General features: G+C 37.2%; 2 protein-coding genes across 3 annotated transcripts in view; both read right to left on the reverse strand.

Moving 5' to 3' along the window:
• The window catches only part of LOC120320062 (UDP-glucuronosyltransferase 2A1-like), a 105,277-nt gene extending 77,333 nt beyond the window's left edge, over positions 1-27,944 (reverse strand). The window contains exon 1 of the mRNA XM_039369488.1: positions 27,861-27,944. The gene's annotated coding sequence lies outside the window, so the exon portion shown is untranslated. The remainder of the gene's footprint in view (positions 1-27,860) is intronic.
• On the reverse strand, positions 1,968-27,995 carry LOC120320064 (sulfotransferase family cytosolic 1B member 1-like). 2 transcript variants are annotated; one of them, XM_039369494.1, is made up of 8 exons: positions 23,349-23,602; positions 19,382-19,528; positions 19,115-19,243; positions 16,636-16,733; positions 14,767-14,893; positions 6,990-7,087; positions 5,499-5,679; positions 1,968-5,335 (listed from the first exon to the last, which is right to left on the reverse strand). In XM_039369494.1, exons 1-8 carry the CDS (start codon positions 23,419-23,421, stop codon positions 5,223-5,225), a joined length of 966 nt encoding a protein of 321 aa, XP_039225428.1. In that variant the 5' UTR covers positions 23,422-23,602; the 3' UTR covers positions 1,968-5,222. The 2 variants fall into 2 exon arrangements, with proteins under 2 accessions (XP_039225428.1, XP_039225429.1); XM_039369495.1 differs by lacking the exon at positions 23,349-23,602 and adding an exon at positions 27,861-27,995 and having other exon boundaries at positions 5,193-5,335.

A 27,995-nucleotide genomic window follows, 5' to 3' on the forward strand; every position in this document is an offset into this window, starting at 1 on the left:
GCTAGCATAGTTTGGCTAGAACCTCCTTCTATTGTTGCTTGCTATATTTCTGTAAGCATTCCATCAATCCCCGTAACGTTTCCATTTGTTAATACCAGACAACTATGACTACAAATAAGGCACGCATCCTTGGATTAAGTTAAGATTAAGTTTAATAGGTGGGATCTGAAGCATACCCATTCTTTTCTATTTTCATTGTCAATGTCTTTACAGATATCAGTGCAATACTGCTTCTTGTCTCTTCTAAAAGCCATCTTAAATTCCTTGTTATTTCCTTCTGTTGGAAGAAAAATCAAATCCAGTTCCAAGCCAAGAATAAAATGGAGGTTGTTTAAGTAAGAAGGTTTATTGATGAGCAGAACCAACAACAGCATGCAGTTCTGGAATAGCTGACAAAATGGAGTTGAGAGTAGGTGGGTTTTTATACATCTTTGGAACTTTATGTTTGAGATGCCTGTTCCTTGTGAAATGTACTTTGACCTGTGCTTGAGTGTGCCCTTTTGGTATTATAATTATTGTTTGCCTGACTCCCATTGTAGCGGGGAGGTCACGTCCTGTCCTTGGAGCTGGATGGGGAATGTAGATTTTAGGAGTCTTTGTTTTTCTAATCCTATCAGATCCAGCCTTCTGTGGCAGCTGTGGCTGAAAACATTTTTTTAAATTTTTAAATTAATTTTCTAATATTACATTTGCATATTTGAAAAGCAATGTGGCAGCCGAGTACAATAATTCCATTACATTTAAATATCATCAATACAAATCTCAAAGTATTACGACCACTAATTCCCTCTCTTTCCCCCTTAATATATACTGTCTCATATTCAGACCAACACAATTCTTGTTCTATCGATCAAACAGAAAATAACTGTGGCTGAAAACATTTTGCTTATAAATAGTGTGGTCTAGTCTTTCTGAATGGATTACAAAATCTCCATTTTTAAAGATTGGCCTCATCAGGTTTCTGCTTGAGGCAGGAAGACTGGGGCTGTTTCTGCCTTTGTTAAGATTTTTTTCCATTTCTCCTTTAGGGGGAATATTCTATCCTGCCTCTTTTAATATTCCCCAAAATATTTCATTCTCGGGGGGAGAGTGTGCTGATTTCCTAAAAGTTCCCTATTTTGTGCTAATTTAAATATTTTTCTGAAATATTTATATTTTGCACAATGTTAGGTCCTGTCTGAATAGATTTGGTATTTGTTGTCATTTTGTCTTTTAAGGGATATTTGGCTGGCATCCTTACATGTTGTTGAGATGGGAGGTGATTTTGCAAGTTAGTGAGGCAAGGGGAGATACACTGGTGGGGCAACAGAGGAGCACTCCTATGATGGCTATTGCTGTGGCTCCCCAAAGTAGAGCTTCCAGTATCCTATTCTATCTTATTCTATCCTATTCTATTCTATCCTATCCTATCCTATTTTCTATTCTTTGATGTCAAAGATGCCAATGTATACATAGCCCATTTATTTCATTTTCTGCTGTGTCAACTTTTCCCAAGTTTGTGCTTATGATCCATGTTTCCACTGTAATTGTCTTTCAAGCTTCAGATGTTCTTTTTCCTGCATAGCATCAGCAATAAGATGTCCCAAAGGTTTTAGTCTAGCCTTCCCATAAACACCATTAGTATGCTGAAAAATCCTCAGCAGTGTGTTGAGTGCCATTCAGCCTGAGAGACCCATTATAAATCACTACTTCATCAATGACTATTGATTATCACGTGGTTTTCCTGGTAAATGTAGGAATGGCTTACCATTGCCCTCTCCTACACAGTATGAAATAATTCCTTTGCTACTGTCACTCTAGTGATCAGCCACCTCCAATATCTTTTTGTATCATTGCTTGCTTTAGCTAGACTTCTTGGATGATCGTAGCTGATCTTACTGGAATTATGAGTGTACACTTCTAGGGTATTCAGTTATCTGTCCCAGGAACACTTATACCCAATCATGATGAACCAGAATAGTAACAGCTGAGAGCGGCAATCACAGAATTTATTACATATTTCATACATTATGATTTTACTTTTTTGCCAGTGCACTCAAGATAGTTTAAAATTATTGAATGAAAAAGGTTTTTAAAAAGAAAGAACAGACTTTTTTCCTATAGGCTAAAGATGCCTTCTGGAGCCATCTGCTACCATTTTCCAGCTTCAGGCTAAATGGAAGCCCATGCGTATATTTTTGTCTGTGGACTGGCCCTCTCTATTTAGACACTAGTCTTGGTTAAGTATTTCATTGTGACATTGTTCACACTGTAATATAACATAAGGCCAGACTGAATGCTAATTTGACATTTAATTTGAATTGTCATAAACAAATAGAAATAAATACAACTTAATTGTCCCATAATATCACAACAATCAAAATTGCTTAGATAAAATCCTGAAAAAATGGATTATAAAATCCTTTCTCTGATATTTTTGCTACTGTGTTATTATTATTATTATTACTATTTTTTATACTTCCTTTTAAATATATATTTGGCCAACTATATATATAGTTGGCCAACGTAACATGGAGAATATACAAATAGGAAAAAAGCATTTTGGTAGGAAAAAATGTTTTCTATCTTAAGGAAAAAGGCAACTCTGGAAGAAATTGATTATTTAAATAAATTCTTCACCCTGCAAGGCGGAAAAGGAGGAGGGTGATGTGTCATGAGAAGGCAGTAACCATGGTTTCCCCCGCCTCTTGCAAGTGGTTCACTTAGCAACCATTTCACTGGAACCAATTTCAGTCAGTAAACAAGAATTACCTCTGCTTAGTAGTCCTGCCTCTAGTCTTCTCTACAACAACAAGCCTGTGAAATGGATTGGAAAGAATCTTCCTCTTTGAAAAATCAGCTCACTTTTGTTTACCTTACTACACCAAATAATGATTTATTAGTATTTATGTTTAAATACAAAACAAAAAGAGCAAGATGAGGCAACACAACTGAGAAGCTAAATAAATTCATTTTTTATTTCTTGTGTTCTTGGAGAATGGTAAGACTGGGGGGGGGTGGAATATTGTAAACTGTAGATGGCTCTGCAAAAGTGGTGCTGGCAATTGTGGCAAAGATCAAAGAACACATAGACTAGCTCTCTTGAATGTCTTTGAATAAGGAGAGGACAGGAAATCAGATGTCTGCTTTTCATAAGGAGACTGCAGGACAATGGTTTTCTCTTGGTTTGAGTACTAGGAAATGACAGAATCAGCCATCTTGTTGCAACTGCGTTGGACACTTTTAAAGGACACAAAGTTTCCAAACCTCACTTTCTAATCACTTTCAGAAATTCCCTATTATTCTAAAACTATTAGAGACCTTTAGGATGACAGGTTTGAAGTCTTTAGCAGATGAGTTTAAAGAAAATTTAATTGCAAGCTTAAAAACTCGAAATAAATAACAAAAAGCTAAATAAGATTTTGATCTGAGAAAGTTATAAATGGATTGCAAATTGGAATACTGACTTTTATGATAAAAATTTGGGATTAACACATTTTCATGGGAAATAGAGTTCTTTTGGTTATCCTAGCAACTGTAAGTCATAACAAAAGATAAATGAAGATTTAGAGGGGACTAAAGATTTTCAGCAGAAGGAAAAAATACAAGTCTGATGTTAGTTAATAATGGAATTTACAGAATGACATGATACATTATAACATCAGAAATATTAAAGGAGAACTCTGAAGAATGGAGCCAGAAGTTAGCAATTATAAGATCAAAACTATTAGTAATGATTTCTGCTTCTATCGATATATTATGTCTAAAAATGTTAATGAAAGATTAACAGATCTGGAACAAATTTTATCTGGTAAGATGAATATGGAACTACAAATGATAAGACAAGAAAGTGGTTTGGAAAAGAAAGTTTTACTAGATATACAAAATAACGTGGGTGAAATTTTAAATATTAAAAAGGGAAATACAAATTATAAACCAACAGAATGACCTGGAAAAATGTTTTCTTACTCATTTACAAACAAAGCTTGTTAAAGCCTTGAAGAAATCTGTGTGATTGGATAAAGAAGAATTAAAGAGAAATCAGCCCTATAACAATATTTCATTGAATTAAAGCTCAATAATATTAGAAGCAGAAATGATAGAAAATATTTGTAGCTCGGGTGGTAGATGATCACATCACCATCAACAGTGTTAGAAGTAACAATAAGGAATATAAATTTATGATCAAAAAAAAATATTCTGACACAATGTTCTGGCAACCCTTTATGGATTTTTTTGCTGCAACCAAGACTGAAAAATTGATGTTTTCTAGGTCTGTCTGTCTGTCTGTCTGTCTGTCTGTCTGTCTGTCTGTCTGTCTATCTATCTATCTATCTATCTATCTATCCATCCATCCATCCATCCATCCATCTCATAGAAAAGGGATGGGATAGTGAATGAAGAGATATCTTGAAACGGGTGAAGAGTTATTAAATTTATTTACATCTGTTGTGATGAAAATTGGAAATCACTTATTTATATATTTTTATTTATTCTCTATTGTGTTCTTTGCTTTCTTTTTTCTTGTACTTTTTATTCTTTCTTTTTATTCTATTTTTCTCTAAGTTTAGTTTGGATAAGTTGTTACTATTGTGTTCAAAATTCTTAATAAAATGTTATTTGAGGGGAAGTAAGACCAAATATAATTTGAAGGTTAAAATGCAAAGAACATTGTCTAAGTTTGATTGTTTTTCCTTAAAATTCCTGAAGGAATATCTTTTATACATTATACTTGTGCCTAATTTTGTATGGAATGACTTGTTTGTATTTCAAAAGTATTAATGTTTAATCCACAACTCATGCTTAGTTGTAGGGGTATTTTTGTCCTTTCTTTCAATTAATAACAGCCAATGAGACCAGCACTATAATTTGGAAATATAACAGTAGAGGCTAATGGATCCTTTGACTCCCTGCAGTTTTTACCCAAATTATTATTTTTTTAATGTTCTTTTTAAAAGAGCAAAAAGAATGATATTCGTCTATGGAGATATATTAAAACAGGACTATGGCCTAAGTTACTGCGAAAAAGAACCAAAACCCAGGAAAGTCACAAAAACCTCTCGCCCCTTTTGTCTGGAAGTGTTTGCCAAATCTACGTGCATATTATCTGCAACCTGTCAAATTAGAATCTGCTTCTTCTTTAAAACCAAGGACTTGCAAGAATTTAAAACATATTGAATGACATATTCTACAGTATATGGAACTGCATAAAAGCAGCAGCTTTGTTACAGCTCATGGGAGCCTCAGATCTCAGTTCGGAATTGCAGTGTTGTATCTGCCATTGTCTTCTTATAGTTCTCATCAAATGCCTCATTCTGAGCTACTGTAAAATGATTCTTCCAGTCTCCAGCAATTCCTAAAATGCACAATAATACAAATCAAACACATATAGAGAATGAAGTATATATATACTGAAATATTGCCTCTAATCCAACACTATCAGCTGAAAATGAGTGATAAAGGAATAACAATTGTCTAAATTGAAGAATTATGATCAGAAAGGTCATATAGCCTCTTACCCTTGCGCATGAATGGAGAGATACTATGATCCATTACAGCAGCTGGAGCCATCCTGTAGTTTGTCATAGGATTGTCCTTCATCATATCAAAAGATGTATGATAAACAATCTTATCTACAACTGATTCATCAAAATTCTTTCCCAAGAAATGTATGAGTTTCTTAATCTCATGCTTTGGATCCTATGGAAAATCATATTTAAATCATATACTTGTTGATGCACATTTCCTTTCATAAAATTTTGCTGCACACGTAAAAGTTCTTAGGAGGGGATAAAATAAACAGGACAGAAATCTATTGTTAACTCAGGTGCTTGGCTTCCTCTCATCTCTGGGGGCTGGAGAAAAGAGAGCCTGCTGAATGATTTCACTTCTGTGCTTGCTTGGAGTCACAAAACTGAAATCCTTAAACATGCAGCTCTTTCAATCAGTTCCAAAAGCAAAAGAGCTTCCTATTGAAGTATTTCAGCTATGTGATTGCTTGGATTGCCAAAATCTAAGCAGGATCCTTCAGCAGGCAATTCTTTCAGCCAGCCTCAAGACAAGAGGCAGTCTTTCTGGAAGCTGGAAGCAGATGACAACTTTTCTGGCCAGCTTCCCCAGTGACTTGTTGCAGGAATCAGCAGAAAATATTGGAAATTGCAGTGTACTTGGCAACCGGTCTTAAATGCAAACAGGTCCATGAGCACCCAGATTGCAATTACATGACTATGGTGGTAAAATGGGACATTTAGGCATGGACCTTTGGCTGCGCCACTTTCATCTCCAGCCATCTACCTCAATCCATTTACAGCCAGCTTTCCACCTCCGCTGGCTCTCCCCCAACCATTCTCCACAGCCAATGGGTCCCTTGCTTCCACTCCTCGCTCTTCTTGGAACTAAGTGGTCCCAATATCTGATTCAAGAAAGAGATTCTTAAAATATTACACATAAAATTTAAACTTTTATCTGTAAAAGGAAGTTTCTTCTATGCTATTTCTGCCCTAATATCCTCTGTGAGATCCATATGGCCCTGATCCTACTGGGCTTCAGGAAGCATTAGGAGTTGGCTCTAGGTTTTATGTATGGTTCTGGTAAGCAATAGCAGTGGCTCAGTAATATGATTCCTCCCACATAATTACTCTTTAATAGGTTTTCTAATTGGTTTAATTCTCTGTAAGCTGCCCAGAGTTATTAACTAGTTGGATACCTTAGAACAGGGGTAGGCAACCTTGGCTCTTTTATGACTCATGAACTTCAACTCCCAGAATCCCTGAGCCAGCATGGCTCAGTTTGGAAACCTCTCCCTTTCCCCTCAGCATGGCTGGCTCAGGAATTCTGGGAGTTGAAGTCCACGAGTCATAAAAGAGCCAAGGTTGCTTACCCCTGCCTTAGAACACTGATTAAATAAATATTTCTATCATAACTCCCCAGAGTCACTCTATAGTGACTCTGTATATAAATAAATAAATAAATATCGATAAAATACTTGAAAGGTATTCTTATTCTATTACCTCTTTCATGTCTTCATAAAACAAGTATAATATGGAGTGATCATTTCTCTTATTCCACCAGTTTTTCACATGATCATACCAGGAGCCAAAGATCATTGCTTATTTAAAAAAAGAGACAAGCAGTTATAAATTTAAGTACCTTTGTAGGAGCTATGAAATCAGTGTTTTAAATCACCCCTTAGCACTAGAAATATTTAGACAACTCTCATACTTCTTAACCTCAATTCCATCTGGAATTTGCCAAGAATAATCTAGTCTATATGAAAGAATGTGCATAATGAATACTTTAAAATTTTCTAAATTGTAAATTTTATAGTAATCTCACAGTTATTTCAGCCTGCAATTATAGCTTACACTGACTTCTAATAGTATTGTAGCCACACACCTCTATGCATGCTTGGAATTATGTCAGCTTTCAGGAGAAAGAGGCTAATACAATTTGGCTAGGTTAGGCTTTCTATTAATATGTGGTTGACTAACAGTCTGTGGCTACATCAAAATTTAATAAAAACTCTGGCTACCAAGGGTCTGATTGTGAAAATAAAGTAAAATTATACTTAAGCTCACTATATGCTTGAACCCGATTAGACTGAATTTCATTGACTCCTGAAGATAAGATCGTATCTCTTGATTTTCTTGATATTCTGACTAATTTGAGGGGGGGGGGGGAAATCGCTAGAAAACGAACGGCTAGGTCACAAACAACGAGGTGTTCTCACAGCCCACTTACACCCAACATTTTGTCCCCTGCCCACCTCTCTTTTTTGTTTCTGTTTAGAACAATATGGGGGCACCGGGTTCCTTCCTCCCAATGGGGGGGGCAGACAAGAAAATGTTCAACATGGACCCGGCGCTATCAGAAATAATAGAAGTGCCGACAGTAGATGAACACATTGCAACCCTCTTTTCTCCATCATGGATAGTTGGGGATGCAGCGGATGCCCTGAAATCAGAAGACAAGAAGATGGACCTCATCTTCCACAGGGCATACCAGGCCTTGGCGTGGGCAATCAAGGCAGGCATCACTACGTCCTTTTTCGCCAGGACATCTCTTCTTTGGCTGCACCAACTCCAGTTGAGTATTCTTCCAGTGGAGGAGAAAACTCACCAGAATTTAAGAAGGTTAGTGGCAGCAGCGGAGCTCATGTCGGATTCCTCCTTACAGACAACCAATTTTTCTGCCTGAGCAATAGTGTACAACAATGGTGCATGCAGATTGCTGTGGCTCAAACATCGGAAAGCGGACATGAAGCCTAAGTGGCGTTTAGTGGCGGCACCCTATAAGGGCGGCCGGCTCTTTGGCGAGGCGCTTGACCCTTATCTAATTGAAAATAAGGACAAACGCAAGATTTTGGCCCACTTGACAAAGAGGACGGAGAGGAGAGCTCCCTCCTATTCCTGCAGACCGTCCTTCCGACCTGATGCAGGCATGGATCAGGGAGCCTTTTCCCATCCCTATCAGCCCAGATCGGACAGTCAAGGTGAGAGAAACAATAACAGGGACAGGTTCAGACAACAGGCCCAAGCAAGGCGGCCCTTTCGAGGAGCTGGGGGGCGTCCCTACCGCAGATCCAAGTGATGGCCCGGGGGGCTCCCCCATTGGTGGCCGGCTAGCCCTTTTTGCTCACAAATAGCAAGCCACCACCATGGACCTCTGGGTCCTAAATACCATCAGATTCAGTCTATCTCTAGAATTCCTCTCAACACCCCCGAACCGGCTCATTCCTTGCCCATCTCCAAAAGATCTGATCAAGAAGAACCTCACCAAGGAGGCCATCCAACACCTCCTGGACATTCAGGCTATAGAATCGGTAGAAAGAGATCAGTGGGGACAAGGATTTTATTCCATCCTATTCATAGTCTGAAAGAATTTGGGGGGTGGAGAGCACTACTAGACCTAAAGAGTTTGAACAGACACCTGGAGTACAAAAATTCAAAATGCAAACCCTTCACTCGATATTAGCACTGATCTCTTTCTACCGATTCCTCTAGGTCAGGGGTAGTCAACCTTTTTATACCTACCGCCCACTTTTGTATCTCTGTTAGTAGTAAAATTTTCTAACCGCCCACCGGTTCCACAGTAATGGTGATTTATAAAGTAGGGAAATAACTTTACTTTATAAAATTTATAAAGCAGAGTTATAGCAAGTTAAAGCATATAATAATAATTACTTACCAAACACGACGAGTTGTGTTTCTACCAAACAGTTTTACTTTGGTTTCATCTGACCATATGACATTCTCCCAATCCTCTTCTGGATCATCCAAATGCTCTCTAGCAAACTTCAGATGGGCCCGGACGTGTACTGGCTTAAGCAGGGGGACACTTCTGGCACTGCAGGATCTGAGTCCCTGGCAGCGTAGTGTGTTACTGATGGTTGCCTTTGTTACGTTGGTCCCAGCTCTCTGCAGGTCATTCACTAGGTCCCCTGTGTGATTCTGGGATTTTTGCTCACCGTTCTTGTGATCATGTTGACCCCACGGGGTGAGATCTTGCATGGAGCCTCAGATCGAGGGAGATTATCAGTGGTCTTGTATGTCTTCCATTTTCTAATTATTGCTCCCACAGTTGATTTCTTCACACCAAGCTGCTTGCCTATTGCAGATTCAGTCTTCCCAGCCTGGTGCAGGTCTACAATTTTGTTTCTGGTGTCCTTTGACAGCTCTTTGGTCTTCACCATAGTGGAGTTTGGAGTGTGACTGAGGTTGTGGACAGGTGTCTTTTATACTGATAACAAGTTCAAACAGGTGCCATTAATACAGGTAATGAGTGGAGGACAGAGGAGCCTCTTAAAGAAGTTACAGGTCTGTGAGAACCAGAAATCTTGCTTGTTTGCAGGTGACCACATACTTATTTTCCACCATAATTTGCAAATAAATTCTTTCCAAATCAGACAATGTGATTGTCTGGATTTGTTTTCTCGTTTTGTCTCTCATAGTTGAGGTCTACCTATGATGACAATTACAGGCCTCTCTCATCTTTTTAAGTGGGAGAACTTGCACAATTGGTAGCTGACTAAATACTTTTTTGCCCCACTGTAGAAACAGGAAGTCTGATGAAATTACATTTAATTAATTAAATTATTAATGAGATCCCTGAGGCTGATGCTGCGAAACTAAATACTGGATATCTGGCTCAATTTTTGTAAGGAACAAACGAAGGTCTCCTCTTTCGGAAATATTCAGGCGGTTTCTTTCTTTGGTCATAATATGATTAACAGCACTAAAGCCTGATTCCACAAGATATGAGGTAGGGAAAGGTATCAATAAACTGAATATCATTTTCCACATATTTGGATATAAGGCAGGCATTTTTTTACTTTGCCATAGGTTTTCATATCCACCACTTTCAAATTTATGTTTACTTTCTTCATCATATCTAATTTCTAACAGTTCTTCTTGGCAAGTTATATCAGCCTCTTCAATATTTGCGGTAAAAGGATTTTTCATCCAGTCATACACCTTCAATTTCAAAATATCTTCAAATCGTTTTTCCATGTCCAATTTAAGTTCGTTGAGGTGGCTACTAAATCTGTCAATATCCTCTGGAGTTACATCATCTTTTATAGATGATAATTCAGGAAACTGATGAAATTCTCTCTTCAATAGATTATAACGAAGTAGTTCAAGTTTGTCAATAAATAATGACACAATAGTTTGGCAACCTATAAGAGTCTTATTAGCTCCCTGAAGCTGCAAATTGACATCATGAAATCTCTTGAAAATATCTGCCAAATAAAAGGCATCATTCTTTACTGTTTTTAACTGTTGACACAAATTGGTCTCATTATTACTTTCAAAAAAATATATGACACTATCATATAATGCTACAAAACGAGCCAAAGATGTACCCTTTGACAGCCACCGAACTTCTGTGTGCAAAAGTAACGTAATAAAATCTTCATTATTGTCCTGGCAAAGCTGTCGAAACATTCTATCATTTTTTGGTTTGGATTTGATCTTGTTTATGGCTCGAATTATTATATTTAATGATGAATGGAGAGTTGTACTTAGATGTTTTCCTACAAGATGTTGTCTGTGCACCACACAATGAATACATAAAACATTTGGCACTTCTTCCTTCAAATAAGCAACAAATCCACGATAGCAACCTACCATTGATGGTGCTCCATCAGTAGCACATGCAACAATATTATTCAAAGGAATATTATTTTTTGTAAAGTATGATTTCACAGTATTAAATATAGATAATCCTCTTGTATCTGTAATGAGATTTATTGCGAATAGCATTTCTTCTTGTAATGTATTGTTTTCATCAAAATAACGTACATATGCCATCAATAAAGCATTATTATCTGCAGTGGTAGACTCGTCCAGTTGCATAGAAAATGAAGTGTTTTGGAGAATACTTATCAGTTTTTTTTCAACATTAACTGCCATTTCATCAATTCGTCGCTTTACTGTGCTATCGCTTAGGGGCAACGTTTTTAAATTTTCAGGTATATCCTGATGCATTACTGTTGAAATAAATTCTTTTATAGAGGGTATTATTACTGTTTCTCCAATATTATAGCTTTTACCACTTTTTGCAATTAATTGTGAAATGCGATAAGCGCAAATTAATCCATCTTCGTTCGCTGCATGTTGTTTCTTAAATGATGCAACGATTGTTGAACGATTTTGAAATTTTTTTATATATTTCCTGAAAATATTCAATGGGCTTGTCCTTATCATTTGGATGCTTTGTAGAAAGATGTTCTCGCAATCGACTTGGCTTCATTGCCTCATTGGATAATGTTTTATGACACAATAAACACATTGGGTGTTGTTTATTTACAACAGATTCTATGAAACCCATCTTCAGATACTCTGGCAAATAGCCACGAGCGTATTTCTTTTTTTGAGACATGGCCTCTACCTTGGTCTTGAGGGAATGCCCAGTGGAGTCTGGTTTGCCCCCGATCCGTGCCTGTCACAGCAGGATGAAGAGAGAGCCTGGTTCTTGTCAGAGATGCCTGAAACCTCTATGACTGAGGGCTCTGTGTGGCTCTCAAAATGGTGGCCGCGCCACCGACTTTCTGTCCTGGGCAAGCAGGAATGAAGAGAAAGCCTTTATGGCCTCTACCTTTGTATTGAGGGAATGCCCAGTGGAGTTTGGTTTGCCCCCGATCCGTGCCTGTCACAGCAAGATGAAGAGAGAGCCTGGTTTTTGTCAGAGATGCCTGAAACCTCTATGACTGAGGGCTCTGTGTGGCTCTCAAAATGGTGGCCGCACCAAAATTAGTGGCCGCTTGTATTTCGGTTGGGCCTTCCCAGCCATGAGGGACTCTAAGAGGAAGCTTGTTGTTCATTGTGCCTTTAATTTCCACCCCCTGAAGCCGAAAATGAGGCACTTGCAGTTTTATCTCGTTGCGCAGCCTCTGCTGTGATCCGGATCGTCGAGAAAGTTGACGGGAGCCTCGCGATGATGCCGCACTTTAGCGAGGCTCTCTGGCCTCCGAGAGCTCCGTGGGGGGTCACACAGCTGAGGCTAACACCCCGCGCCTGGTGGAAAGCTCTGTGAGCCGATTGGAGGGCTCAATGGATCCAAAAATTTAAACGGCTCGATTGAACCCCTACCGCCCACCAAAAAAGCTGGAACGCCCACTAGTGGGTGGTAGGGACCAGGTTGACTACCACTGCTCTAGGTAGTCTAAGATATCTGGGATAGAGATGTTGCATAGGTCTAGTTGTTGCCTGTAGCACCAACCGCAATAATTTTTCCAAATGGAATCATAGATCCTGTTAGTTGTAGGCCTTCTAGAGGCCTGGAGAGTCCTAATGACTCTTTGTGAGAAGTTGTCTCTCTCTAGGAGACTCCACTTAAGTGCCAGGCAGTCAATTGGAGCCACTGTGTGTCTGGATGTAACAGGGACTCCTGGTTGAGGAGGTTTACGAGATCGGCAAACCATGGCCATCTTGGCCAGTGTGGTGCAATGATCAACGCCCCTTTTAGCTTTATCTATAAAGATAACAATAGGCTGAATCTAATTACTATATCTGACAGTTTGGTGTGCCGATTACAATCATCAGGCTAGAAACCAGAAGACTATGTCTTGCCTTAAGCATGAAATTAGCTGGCTAGACATTCTCTCTTAGCCCTGAAAAGCAAGGCTAAATCTTTCCCAAAAATTGACCCTAGGAGTCAAGACTGACTTGTAAGCACAACTTCCACTCTTTTAAACAACAGCATATGATTATGGTCAAATTGGACATGTAGACAGAATAAATTCTTAAATTTTGGCACTAACATTGTTTTCTCCCAACTGTACAGTTAAAAAGAGAAGTGCAAAGAACAATTAAATATTGGTTCAAATATCAGGCTTGTCTTTTCCATAATAAAGGCTACCATTCAATGTCAACATTCAAGCAACATTTTTTTTATTGAATTTTTTTGAAATTTTACAAAAACAAAACAACCCTTCCCCAAACCTCCCCAACCCTCCCATTCCCTCCCCCGACCTTCCCAGAGCTGAACATAGGCTTAATTAAAATTTCTTCAAAAAATCTTTAAAAAGATATAAACCATGAATAAATCTAAATACATTAATTGAACAAATTATAAAATAATTAACAATAATATATATATAAAAAAACATAAATACCAAAAAAAAATACTTGAAAGGAAAAGGAATAAAGAAAAGGAAAAAAGAAAAAGATAAAAGAAAGTATAATAAAAATAAAAGATAAAAATAAAAAAAGAATAAAATCTATAAAATGTTTTAAATTTTAAATATAAGTTATTGATAAACTAAATAATATTTTTTAATATCCAACTTATATTGTATAAAATCTATCCATTTTTTCCATACCGCAAAATACTTCTCTTGCGATTGATCCTTTAAAAAAGCTGAAATCTTTGCCATTTCCGCCAAATAAGAAACTTTAAAAAACCACTCTTGCAAAGTAGGCAAAGATTCCTTCTTCCAACATTGCCCTACTAACAACCTTGCGGCTGTAATTAAATTTAACATCAATGTGGTCTCTTTAATATCACAATCAATAACAATACCTAACAAAAACAATTGTGGGGTAAATTTTACCCTCCTTCTAAAAATTCTTTGAATATTCCACCATATCTTAATCCAAAAGGCTTTTATATTTTTACACGACCACCAAATATGATAGTAAGTAGCATCCAAACAACCACATCTCCAACATTTAGGCTGTAAGTCAGGATACATACGAGACATTTTTTGTGGATCAAGGTGCCATCTATAAAACATTTTATAAAAATTCTCCCTTAAGTTCTGGGCTTGTGTAAATTTGACATTCCTCACCCAAATAATTTCCCAGGTAAACATTCAAGCAACATTTTATTATAATATAGCTACTTCTCAATTTTTAATCAGTCACTTAACAACTGTTCAGAGTAATGATTGACTGCCCCAATATTACTTAAGACTTGTCTTTGTTGTCTGAATAGGTGAGGAAACTTTATCCACTCCAATGTGGCAAGTAGGACAGATATTAGCATAGACAGATGTGCATGAAATCACATATTTTTTTTCCAGAATGCAGCTTTGATTACAAAGGATATAATGAATGAATATAATGAGTACTTTAATCTTTTTTACTATTCTTGTGTATTTTCAACCACTATTAGACATATAATGTTATAAGATATACAAACATAACTCATATCCCTACCTGAAAAGGAGACATTTTCTTTTTTTTAACTAAAAAAAATTCTGTCCATAATCTGATTTGGGTTTTTTCTTCAGTGAGTGAGCAGCAAACAGACTCAGTCTCATCACTTTGTTTCCTGAAAACTTACTTCTTCCTGTCATGAATTTCTCCAGGTAGTCACCCCAAGAGCCAGGATCTGGATGTAGCTTATTCATCAAGTCAAAGTGATAAAAGGAGACAGCAACATCCTTTGCATTACGAGCCATATAGATCATCTTCATTGGAGCAAATAAAAAACACATAGAATGCATAAGCTACTGATAGTTTTCACTACTGAAGAGACTAGAATAATGAAAAACCACCTGTGATCATTGCATCTTATAAAACAGTGGTGCTCAACCAGGTAACCCCACCAAATTCTATTTGGATGCATGGAGTACTTAGGGTTGCCCAAAATCACTAAACCTTTATTTTTTTTAAAAAAAGAAATGTTTTAAGAAACTTGTTAATCTAAAAAAAGTGTTACCAGATTCTTCACAATTTCTAGTGTAATTAGTAATTACTTAAATGAGACTGCAAATAAAAAAAATATAGTGATCTTGTCTCTATATCTCTACATCTAGAATGGGCTCAAATAGAAAACTAACTTGGAAAGCAGCTGTGTGTAATTTGAGGATTACTGTGCTACTAAAACTCTTATGTCTGTAGCAAAGAAACTTAATGGGGAAGCTGGCAGTAAGTTTTAAGTTGCTCCCACTCCCACTGCTTTTTGCCTGCTCCTGGTCATTCTTGTTCCTTGGGTAGTTAAGGAAATATTTCTGAAATGCCTATCCATCAGGGTTGGATTGTCACAGTAATCATAATTATATCTGCAAAACACTTTACAATTTTCTTTTCTCAAGTCTTCTGAGGAAGGTATAATAATAAATTTCAGATTGTAAAACCATTTTCTCCTGATTTGTAATTGACCATTGCATGCGCACACACATACGTATAATCTGGATTAACAGGTAAAGGATTCAAATTCTAATCAAAGCGATTAGTACTTAATCAGTTGATTACTTTTGCTTTAAAAAATGTTATCCTTTATCTACTTCAATTCATAAAAAATACCACTGATTTAATCTGTTCAATCTTTTTAGATAGGTTTTCTAAGCAGACTCTGTTAGAATTCTGACCAATAATTTTAAAAAAACATTTCTGTTCTATATGGCAGTACCACCAAACCCAATATGTTTTATAGCAGTACTACTAAAGAATTAGCAAAACTTTGTAGGTGGGGTATATGGAGTGTGCAGTGCACTGCAACGCACTTCCCACAGCAGTTTTGGAGGAGTGAATCAAAAAAGATGAGACTGTGCCCCCATTAAAACTATAGCTCAAATCTGGTATACTGCATTTTCTGTAAGACTTACAAACATTTTCTGAGACTTACAGACTCAATTTATAACACCTTACTTAATAAAATATCTAGGAAATACTGATCTTTTTTATGTACAATTACTTTTATCAGATCATTATGAAGCAATTTCTCTGAATATGGCCAAATTTTGCTATGGTATGTATAAAATTAGGCAAACTTTAGTTGTCTACTGTTAATCCATCATCAATTGCAATATTTTATTCTGTCTTTCATTTTTATATTTTACTATTATTATTTTAATGCTATTATTTGTTGGTCTGGACCATAATAAAGTTTGGTAGACTAATGAGGTGTAAGGAAGAGGTGGAGAAATCTGTCATTTTAGCAAGACTTCCCACCTAAAGGACAAAATGATATGAAGAGTTCTGGTGTTAAATAAGTCAAATGTGCTAGTGTATGGATTGACATTTGACATCCCCCAAATAACATTTATTCTTGGAGAGCTACACCACCACATCCCAGAAAAAAATATAAGTAAGGAGCATCTCTGATGACAGTATTTGAGGAAAAATTACTTCTAAAGGGTTTGGATTGTTTTGGATTAGATGCCCTCCAGACCCTTTCACAATGTATCATGCTGACAAATATATTTACCTTGCAGCCTTTGTCCCAGAAAGATTTGGGAAGTAAGCTTACTGGAAGGTGGGTCTTCACCACGCGAGGAGAAGACATATGAGTTAACTGTTCTGTGCCTTGCAAGTAAAACAATGAGAGATGGTAAGGAATATCATATAGACACTGCCGATATAGAAAATAATTGGAAATGCAGGGGGCACCCGTTAAACTGACTATGTTTGGTAGGGGTCTTCAAGTCAGTGCTGAGTCTTGACACTATTTAGTACTAATTTAAGTATTTTAAAAAAGAGACTAAAAAATCACTGATAAACTTTGAAAAATGTAATGTGACTAAAAGGATAATTAAAAAGTGAATGATTATTGATTTTTTCATCATCATCATCATGTGATTCCTTTCACATGAAGTGCATAGGGCAGCAAGCTTCTTCCAATGAACCACATCTGCGGCAGCAACTTTGGCATCTTCCCATTTGATATCCACTGTTACTGATTTTTACAAAACTAATAACTGAACTCTACAATCCACCTAGGGAGTCGTCTTTGAACATCGGTTTCATGTTTACTGTTGGATAGCCTTTGATAAAAGCAATATTTAAGACTGGTTCCTACCCAGCTTTAGGAACCTTCTCCAAATTGATCAACAGATATTTCTAATACATTGTATTCAGTGTTGCCTGATGTTTCCCAACTATTGGAGAGTTTGTGAGAAACTTGGCCTGTCTATAGGTATATACTGCTAAACTCCCCTCCAAACAAGTTAATAAGTTCTGGAGAAGTCTTGTGAGCAGTAGAGGATATAAACGCCAAACTACTTGCAGAGTATTCATTCTTTTGTGTTTGTCAAAGAAAATGAGTATCTACTTCAGGCAGGCACAAATATGTGGCCTGTCATGCAGCTTGTGTTACTTTCCCCAAGCATTTCTGAAAAAATTAATAAATTCATTGCTGCTGCCGTATCAAAAGATGCACTGCCAAACATCTTCAACATCTTTCAGGTCCACTGCTGCCAGCTTAGTTGACCTTTGTGCCAGGAATTTCTTAGTGGTCTGTGAGGTTTTTAAATTTATCAATGTGGACTTTTCTCCTCTAAGTGTGCAGTGCTGCTCTACGTTATCTGTAAACCAATGGGCAGGGTAGAAATTTGATAAATAAATAAAATAAATTATCAGGTTTTTCAATTCTCTGATGTTGCACATAGCATGCCTAATCTGGAACCAGCAGCCCATTGGTAACCCATTTTAGGAATGATCGTGGGCAAATGACAAATTTGGATGTAGCCTAAATAGTTAAAAAAAGAGAGAGAATGTTAACCAAATGTTTGCCTTATCCAATGCTTTTGTTAAAATAACAAAAGTAGCATCTCACCACTATAGTGAACTTCTGCCCCTTTCATGTCTGTGTGACATTATGATGCATGCACAAGCTTACATTTCATGTATTCTTTGTCCCAGTCGTGGATTCAGCCAATTTGCACCAGTTCGGCAGAACTAGTAGCTAATTTTTTGTTGCCCAGGCCCAGAATGGACTTCCGGAAGCGGCCTCCACACAGACAACTGATTGTTCACATATTTGAATCCCACCACTGCTTTGTCCTCCCTTACTCCTCCTCTGAACTTTGAGACTTGTCTGCAGAGTATTTGTTTTCCTTTTATTTCTTTTTTACTTCCACTATCCATCCACTGGACTCAGAAACGTCTTTTGCAAAATGGCTTCCAGAAATACTATATTTTGTTTTGTGTACTGTAATGGTTTTTTTTTGTACTAATGTGTGTGTACTTGTGTGTGTATGTGTGTGTGTATAACACCACTTGATAGTGATTTTTCCTATGTGCTTTTAGTCACAGCTCAGACCAGAGGAGAGGAAAAAAAGAGATCTATAACATTTAACTAACAAAATATCCTTTACTAAAATGCTGATCAATGCAGCTATTATTATGGATTGATTCCCCATAGGCATCAAATAAGCCCTTGAAAGAGCTGGGTCCAATAGCAATGCTAGAAAACTGGATTCATTTTTTTATTTAGTTAGTTTTTAAAAATTTGATATTAATATGAGGAACATAGTATTCTGTTTTAATATGGGTTAGCATATTAATTAATTAGCATAGTGAGTTCACCATTTATTGAATGGCTTTTTGATCTTTTCTTATTTTTCTTTGGATTTTTTTATGCCATATGATGCTCCACAACACATCTATTTGGATAGCTATGTCACACTTATTCCATATGATGCAACTTTCTCCTTCTCTTACTTATATTAACAGACTATGGACAAATTTCTGGCTAATTTTTCCATGTTGTTTTTCTCCTAGTTCAGTCTGTAAATGGACAAAGTAGACCCTCCTCCAAAAATACATATTTCCACTCCTCACAACATAAATCTTTTTATTCATTCCAAGAAATTAAAATAAAGGAAGGCAGAATTTGACTTGCCAGATGCACCTCTTGATCTTTTCTACCCTGTGTCTCTATATTAATAAGTGGGATCAAAGCTTACCTGCTGGCATCTTCCCTGGGACAACAAATTCTAACATAGGCACTTTATTGAAAATAGCATCTCTTTTGCATTTATCAGGATCACCATTATTCAGAATCATATCCACAATTTCACTTAGCCACGTTGTGCCTAGAAACAAACAGCCCATTAAGTTTGCCAGAAGTTGTATTGAAATCTGCATTCCAAGAAAAAAACCTTCATAAAATGAAGGCTTCATGAAAAAGTGACAAGCCACCAGGTTCCCCTTTTCTAATACTGAAAACTCACCAGATTTGGGATATGTGGCTATCACAATATCATCTGGCCTACTCTGGAAATTTTCAATTCTATCCCAGTCAAAGGAGAATGCATAGACCATAGGAATACCATGGACCATCTGGCAGTCCTGACGAAGATAATCTTCGGTAGCCATCTCTGGAATAACGTCAAGCAATATAATCAGAAAAAATAAATGGAACATGTGCAAGAATATCCATTCCTTATCAAACATTTTGCTAAATAAGCTGGGAAGCCTAGTTTAATCAATTTAAACTTACACCATCATGCCAAATAAAGGACTAATTTTATATTTTACCTTTCTGACTAGATATTTTAAGGGTGTCGTCCTACTAATATTTAATTTTAGGGCTTTTAAAAATATGTTTTCTATTCTATTCCACATTTGTTTAAAAAATTACCAGCAATATTGTTTAGCTCTGGACAGTAACTGTATAATTAGAAGCACACCTTGTACTATATTATGCTGAATATATTTCTTTAATGTCCAAAAGAGATGTTGCCAACACATTCAAAGATACTTTCTCTTGCAATATCCTGTCTGACTTCTTTATTTAAAGATTCTTTCAATTTAAAAACAATTGAGTGAAAAATTAAATAGTATCAAGCTTGGCATATAAATCTTACTGGCATTCTTAGAAAATAAAAATTATGGTTGGGATAGTATAAATTACACTTGGAGTGGGTTCATGAGTTTGACTTCTGATAAATGTTTGTGCTTGGTGGTTGCCCTCATGGAACAAATGCTTATGAGGTATCATTCTGTGAGACCACCTATGACATGCTTTTAACATTTGAATTACTGTATGTCCACCAGAAGATATCCAACAACCTTCTAGAGAAAAATGGGAACCTGCAATGAGCAGTCTAGTCATTAATGATGTGCCAGGAACAAATCCAGCAGAAATCCCAGCTCACTAATGCAGCCATTAGTGAAAGCAAGGATCTACACTGCATAGATCCAATAGACAGTGATGTGAAATGACTTGGTTGAGGTGGGAAAAAATGAAACTTTGATATTGGGTTTTGCTGATTAGATAGGTGATTGTTATAGAAATGGCTAGTATGTATTATTATGTAAAAGAAAAAAGTTGTATGTTACAGGTAATCCCTGAGTTACGAGTATTCCCTTAATGAACGTTCAAAGTTATGCAATAAGCACCCCCCAGTGTTTACGAAAAAGTCCCAAAATTACTAATGTTGCTGCACCACGGCAGTTGTTCACCCTTACGATCAACCGCAGTGGCACTGCAACATTCACCCTGGCTATTCCCCCCTCCCCCACCCGAGTCTCCCTAGGCACTAGGTCAGTGGATACTCACCTTCGCTTTCATGGCTGTTTTGCTGCTTCCTTCAGTGCATTCACAAAGAATGGAAGCTTAAAGTAACACAATATCACGCGAGATCAGTGGTAAGAGATCTCACACTTCTGATCTCACGTGATCTCATGGTAGTTTAGGCCTCTGTTCTCTGCAAAAGAGAACAGAATGGAGGCTGGGGGAGAACAGACCTCCGGAGGTAGGCAAAAGCCTCCCACAGCCAGAACAGGCCTCCGGAGGTCCACTGAAGCATCCACCGGTGTCCTTTCCGGGTGACAGCGGCCTGGAAAAGGCCTCTGACACCCAGATCGTGCCTCCAGAGCCCTGTTGAAGCATCCCCTAGCATCATTTCTGGGTGGTAGCAGCCCAGAAGAGGCCTTCGATGCCCAGATCAGGCCTTCGGAGCCCCACTGAAGTGTCCCCTGGTGTCATTTCCAGGTGGCAGCATCCCAGAAAAGGCCCCTGATACCTGGAAATGATACTGGGGGAGTCTTCAGCAGGGCTCTGGAGGGCCGATCCATGCATCAGGGGCCTTTTCCATGGTATTGTATCCCAGAAAGGATGCCAGGGGACATTTCAGAGGGCTTCTGGAGGCCCAAAACAGAGGCTGTGAGCTGTGGCCACATGTTTCTGGAGATCCATTCTGGGCCTTAGAAACCTCCCTCTGCTCTTGCCAGGAGCAGAGAAAGAAACAGAAGTTGGAGAGGAGACAGATCTTCAAAAGGTAAGTGATCTGGCATGGCAGGATGGGGGGGAACAATTATGGGTCCCCAAGGGAGGGAGCAGAAAGTATTTCAATAGGTCAGGGGAGGCCTTGGGTAGTCTGAAGATGGCCTTTACCATAACTAGACCTCCCTGGCCTTCCCCACCCTGAGATACCTCATGCTCACTTAATGAGCTGTGCATTCGCCCACACATTAAATTAGCAAATGCGTGGGCGAAAACTGGGAGTGAATCGTGTTCAAGATATGCGATTCACTCCTACAAATCCTTGAGTTACGAATGGAATGGGCAGGCTCCATTCCATTCGTAACTTGAGGGCTACCTGTATTACCTTATTCTATTGCCCCCCAAAAATTGGAAGTTGAGGCTTTTCTTTTTTTTAATTCTGTTTAAACCTTTTTCCTCTTTCCCCTTTCCTCCCTTTTTTCCATTATTTTCATTTTTCTTTGTATCTCTGTACTTTGTATTTTGATAAACTAATAAATACAAAGCAATGAGGAACAAGTCAGAGTAAATTGTAACCCATTGAACAGGAGATGGCCAGATTGAAAATGAACCTCTTTGGTGCTTACCAGTTACACTAGATAGACTACAGCTATTTTCAATCTGAGAAATTCATTATTTATTATTCAGGACATGACACCAAGAAAACAACTGGAGTAACATTTATAAAAAAACTTGTCCCAGCAGTTGAAAGTTTCATGATGGTTAATGATCACATTCTAACCATTCAAATCTGTGCCACGCACTCAAAATCACAGTTATTCAAGTCTCTGCCCTAACGATTTATGCAACGGAGCTTAAAATAGAAATAGAAAATTGAAATAGTTTCTATCCCAGCATCAAAAATACTTTGAAGCAAGAGCCCCCAAAATATATTGTATATATTCTAGGTGATTTCAGTATAAACATTGATAGCCAAATAAAAACTAGTAACTTTGGACATAGGGAGAAGAATGATTCAGGCAATCTTTTGGTTCAATTCTGACATGAAAATTGTTTTAAATCATGAATGCCTGGTTCAAAGAGCACAGGTGCCTCTTATAAACTACAATTTCACCAAATAAACTGCACCATAATCAAATCCACTATGTCCAATATTTCCATCTATGATCCAGTTCAATCCTTGATGTCAAAATATCTGGGTATGATTTGAAGTTCAAATGATGAATTGTTGGCAGCTAAGATCAGAGTCAGTTATGCAATGTCAAAAAAATAATACCATCAAAGAAGCTTGACGCCCCCAAAATCCGTTCCATGCCACTGAGATGAAAAATAGGTCTGATCTGCTGGGCACTGCTGAGAAGATGCCTGATGAACTGTAGCAAGAAATTCAACTGACCATCATTGAAACAGCCCCTGAAGACATGTCATACAGAACCCAGAGGAAAAAGTGCACGATTCTCAGATAAAACCAGCAGTAAGGAAAGACAATGAAGTTTCTAAGGAATTTTCTCCGAGTTCTAGGTTGGATCTTTTTTTAATGACCTTCTTCTATTCGTTACTTCTGTTCTTGCCCTCAGATGCATTGGAGAATATGTCAACCCATTCTTCTCTTGACAATCCCTCAAGTATCTGATGACAGTTATCATGTCAATCCTAAAAATCTTTTTGGGTAGGCTAGAAAATAACTAATTCCCTTAGCTGTTCATAATGCTTTAGACTCCAGACCTTTTATCATCTTTGTTGCTATTCTCTGCACTTTTTCTAGCACCTCAATGTATTTTTTTGTATCATGGTGTCCAGAATTGGATGCAATATTCCTGATTGTTTCTTTGACTGAAAGAATTTTTTTTGTTATTTTTGGCATTTGTTGTAATTATTCTGAACCTGAACTAAGATGCCTTGTAGGTAAACTCAACAAAAATGGTTTTACACAAATATTTATTGTCCAGGAATTCTAGGCAGAGACTTACTATGCTGTAGATGCGTCCGGTCTTTTGCATATTTGTCCATATTTTCGTAGGTAAAAAAGCGGTAATTCTCCATATCAGCTGAGCATAGTTACAGATGCCATCCATGCGTGCACATGCTTGGTTTCACAAAGGGATTTTACAACCCCGACACATAACAGGATGTCCTGCAATAACTTTTTAACTCCTCCCATTGTCTAGATAAGCTATAGGATTAACTAAAAACTGAACTACATTACACAGAAGCCATCTCTTAAGGAAATGGTGTTTAACCCTTTAAATGGTACATGTTCTTACATACAGTTATCTTAATACTACAACATTAACCCTGTAAATGCTAAATACTCTAACACAGTTCTAGCTGGCTACAATCAGGTCCAGCACAGTAGTTCATTCTGAGCATTAGCTTTCCTGATTTTGTTCTTACAGATTTGGACTATTTGCTAGTATTCCGTTTTAGTTATGTATCCATCTTTCTATTTTTTTATACTTATCTTTTCTCAGCTTATCAGAGTTTTCTTTGTGAAATTCTAGTTTCATCTGGGAGGTCACTTTTTCTCTTTCTGGTATTATGTTAAACTGGGTCTTTATAATCTCATTTTTCAGAGTTTCCCAAGTCTCTTGATTTGTTTTCTCTTTAGGATTTCTATCCATGGAATCCTTCCTAAGTTCTATCTAGGTTTGTTGCAGTCAGCTCTCTTAAAGTAGTTCTTCTATTGCTTATGTCTGCATTATGTTGAATTCTAGTATGACATAGTCACTCTCCCCCTTCTATCATTCCATCCCTATTAGTAAGAGTTAAATCCAGCATACTGGCCTCTAGTTCTTTCCTCTATTGTTTGGATGACAAAGTTGTCAGCTAGGTTCATCAGAAACCTGTTTGATCTCCCACTCAGTGCAGATTTTGTCTCCCAGTTAATGCCAGGGTAGTTAAAGTCCCCCATTACTTTGTGGTGTGGTTCCTGCACACCTTTAATTATTTAGCAAAAAAGTTCATCTATTTCCTTTGCTTGCTTGAGCAAGCCTGTAGTGTATATCAATGGCAATGTCATTTATTTTCATTTTATATTAATTCAAATGCATTCAAAGAGGTTTGGTTTTCTGTAGAGGTGTAGTTATTTCTTACATAAAATGCCACACCATCTCCCCTTTTATTAGGTCTGTTTCTTTTGAACAAATCCTTCTAGCACTATGTTCCAGGTATGGGTGAAGAATCCTAATGGACCTGAAGGTATAAACCATGTGATAAAGTTATGCATATGCTGAATCTCAGGAAGTCACTGTATAAATGCCATAGGGAGACACTGATTGTTCAAGATAGAGAAAGGTTGCATTCTTTCACTTTTCTTAGACAATGCCAAAATGATTGTGAGGAAGCTGGAACTTGAAGAATCAAAAATTAAGTAAATATTGGAGGAAAGAACATCAACAGTCTTCAGTATGCTGATGACATAATTTTCCTCTCAGAAACCAAAAAAATCCTGAAATATATGATCAAAGGAATTAAAGAATGAGAATTCTTTAATGAGAATTTCGCATCTTTCTGAATATCAAAAACACCAAGCTCATGACCACTGTGAGGAATAGAAATGTTAAAATAACAATTGAGAATGAAGAGATCAAATGTGTGCTAGAATTCACTTTTGTAGGAGCACAGATTGATCAAAGCACTAAAAGCAGTCCAGAGATAAAGTATTAAACATACTGGGCTGCACAGCATTGATGAACATGAACTAAGGACAGAAAAGCAAAGACATTTGCAATTAAATGCATGTTTCCCATAGCAATATAGAGTTGAAAAAACCAGATAGAGGAAAATTGACTTATTGAAGTTAGAGAAGGATCCTGCACATTGCTTAAAGAGCAAGGGTGACAAGCAAATATTGAAGTGTATAAAGTCAGATATAATGCTGGACAGTTGCATCTGGGACTGGAGACCTAGTCATAAGTCATTATGGTCATTAAATCAAGGTGTCCACACAACTGGAAGTGTTTTTCTGACATTTTTCATCATGGTCATCAAGCAATGCAGTGATATTAACCAAATCTATTCATTCAAATGGTATTTGAATTGGTGAAAAATGCCAGAAACCAGCAAAAAAATCCTAAATCTCGATTACATAAACTTGTAATGTCACAAGTGATAAAAAAGGTGACTGGCTGCCTAGAATTCTGAGCTATCAAATCAGTGTATGTATAATACATTGGATCCAACATCTTTAGAAGCAGGAGAGTCAGCTTAATTATTTCCTTCCTTTGACCAATGTTTTATACAAGTCAAATACTACCTTATTGAATTAAAAACTTTATGAACAGATTGTGTATGAAAATAAATGTGATTTTCTAATAAAATGACTATATAGAAACATGACAAGTTAACAAAGATGAGTTCATGTAATATTGAAATAGATTAGATGAAAACTCTTCTGTAGATTTTACAGCTGAAAGAATAGGAACAGTGCCATTTGGGCTGATAAATTTGTATACTAGGTTGTACCATATAGACCTAAAGATACTTTTATTAGAACAGCTACAGTAAAAGAATCTTGCAAGTCTGAATGTGCTTCCCTTCCTTCCTCTTTTCACTTCATGTGAATTGGATGGGGCTATCTGAGGTGTTTTCCTAAAACACTTTCTTAGTCTGGGCTCAAGCCTCATTTATCTAATTGTTGCTTTGATAATGGATCTTTCTTCTGTCTTTCAGGGTCATCCTCTATAATTATAATAATCAAAATATGTTTTGACATTCTGGTTTAAGGAAGTGTATTTAAATACTAGAGATATCTATAGTTTGATATCATGATTAAGATATTAGGCTAGAAAGTGGGAGACCATTGTGGAAAGTCAGCCTCCCCAGAGAAAGGCAAAATATTATATTTCCCCAAAGGATCTTAGGCAGAAATCAACCACCCCCCAAGTTTCTCTACCCCAAACAGAAACAAGGTCTTCAGAAATGCAGATGTGATAATCTTGTCAAAAAGATTGGAGCCAGGAAGCTTGGATTAAAAAGCTAAAGATCCCTAGAATCAACAATCCCTCATACCAAAAATCCAAGAGTCATCAGTCACAGCCCCAAGGAAGCAGGATATGACATTTGAGATATAATAGGATTAATCCACCACCATTCAGAATACCAGAAAGGCAAATTCAGACTCAGGTAAAAGTTCATGCCACAGGAACAACTCCAAACAAAAGTCCAGGAAGGTATAAAAACCCACCATTCCCTACTACCTGTGGTCAGTTTTTCCCAGAGCCATCTTTCAGTCTGGCTTTTCTTTTCAATAAACTGCAACTTTCTTTCTAAAGCAGTCTCCATTTTGATTATTCCCAGCTTGGACTAGATTCTGATGAAGATTTTTCTTTCAACATCATGAACACTAGTTCTGCCTTAGGCATGAAACCAGCTGGGTGATGTTAAACCAGTCACTGTCTCTCAGCCCTAGGAAGCAGACATTGGCAACCTCTGAAAACTTTGTCAAGAAATTTCAGGAAATTGTCCTGTGCAAGTGGAAGGATTTACATTGGCTTTGCTCACTCATTATCATGAACCACAAATCAGCCAATCATAGTTTAGCCTATGATTTTTCCATCATCTTTTTAACATACTCTGATGGCCATGTTTTCAAAAACAGCAGTGTAACCTCAAAATTAGCAATTCATGCAAGATCTTTGAAGCAGAAAACTTTACAGACTGAATATATTTGTTTAATAAATAAAAATAAATTACACTTTATTGAAAAGAAGAATTTTTTGAAGTTGACCACTATTCTTCCACAAATAAAATCAAGCTGAACATGTACTTCAGTATTCTTTGTTTTATATGACAACCTAGATTAGACCATTATATGTTCTTTGGTTTTTAACTCAGATTGGTGAGTCTTATTCCATAAATCATAATTTAAACATTCAAAACAATGTGTAAACCTATTTAAGTAAATAAATAGTAAATCATTTACTTAAGTAAATCAGGAAGTAGAGTTGCACATTCATGCCAAGAAGACTCTCCTCTATATCTTTTAGAGGCTGGATTCCCTAACCTCTATTTTAAACACCTCACAGCTGACTGGATTCCAAATTTAATTCAAAAAATACAGTTTTACAAACCACAATAATGAGATTCATGCACCAGACAAGCCATAAAATGTTAACTTTGGCTGGAGTTTGCCTTAACATGTTGCCTGAGGATTGCCACAAATCCCACTCTTCCATTACAGAGCAGCAGACCAAGGTGATAGCCCCATTCACTACAAGCTACTCTAAAGAAATTGCAGCAAAAATAATTTCAAATAGGCCCACATTAAATTGTACCACAGAGTTCATGTACTAAAGATATAAACCCTGACAGCTGATTTTTCCTCTTTGTTTTCTGAAAGGGGGATGGGAGGGGAGAATTATTATTTTCTGGTCTCAAATCAAGAAAGAAGCCTGAAGATTTGACTAAGAATTGCAATACACAGGCCCAAAGTTTTTGGAAGCCCATGTTACTTACACTGAGAATTAGAAATAAAGCCTTACCTTTAATTTTGTAGCCAAAACTGACAATCTTCAATAAGGCACTGGGATTTCCTTTCCAGTTCTACAGACTAGGAGGGAACTGTGGAGGGTTTTAGCCAGTCAGAGGCCTCGAGAAACACAGCCAAGGAAACCAAA

This window comes from Crotalus tigris, unplaced genomic scaffold (assembly GCF_016545835.1).
Source record: "Crotalus tigris isolate CLP2741 ecotype Arizona unplaced genomic scaffold, ASM1654583v1 scf7180000021159.508159, whole genome shotgun sequence".
Taxonomy (NCBI): Eukaryota; Metazoa; Chordata; class Lepidosauria; order Squamata; family Viperidae; genus Crotalus; species Crotalus tigris.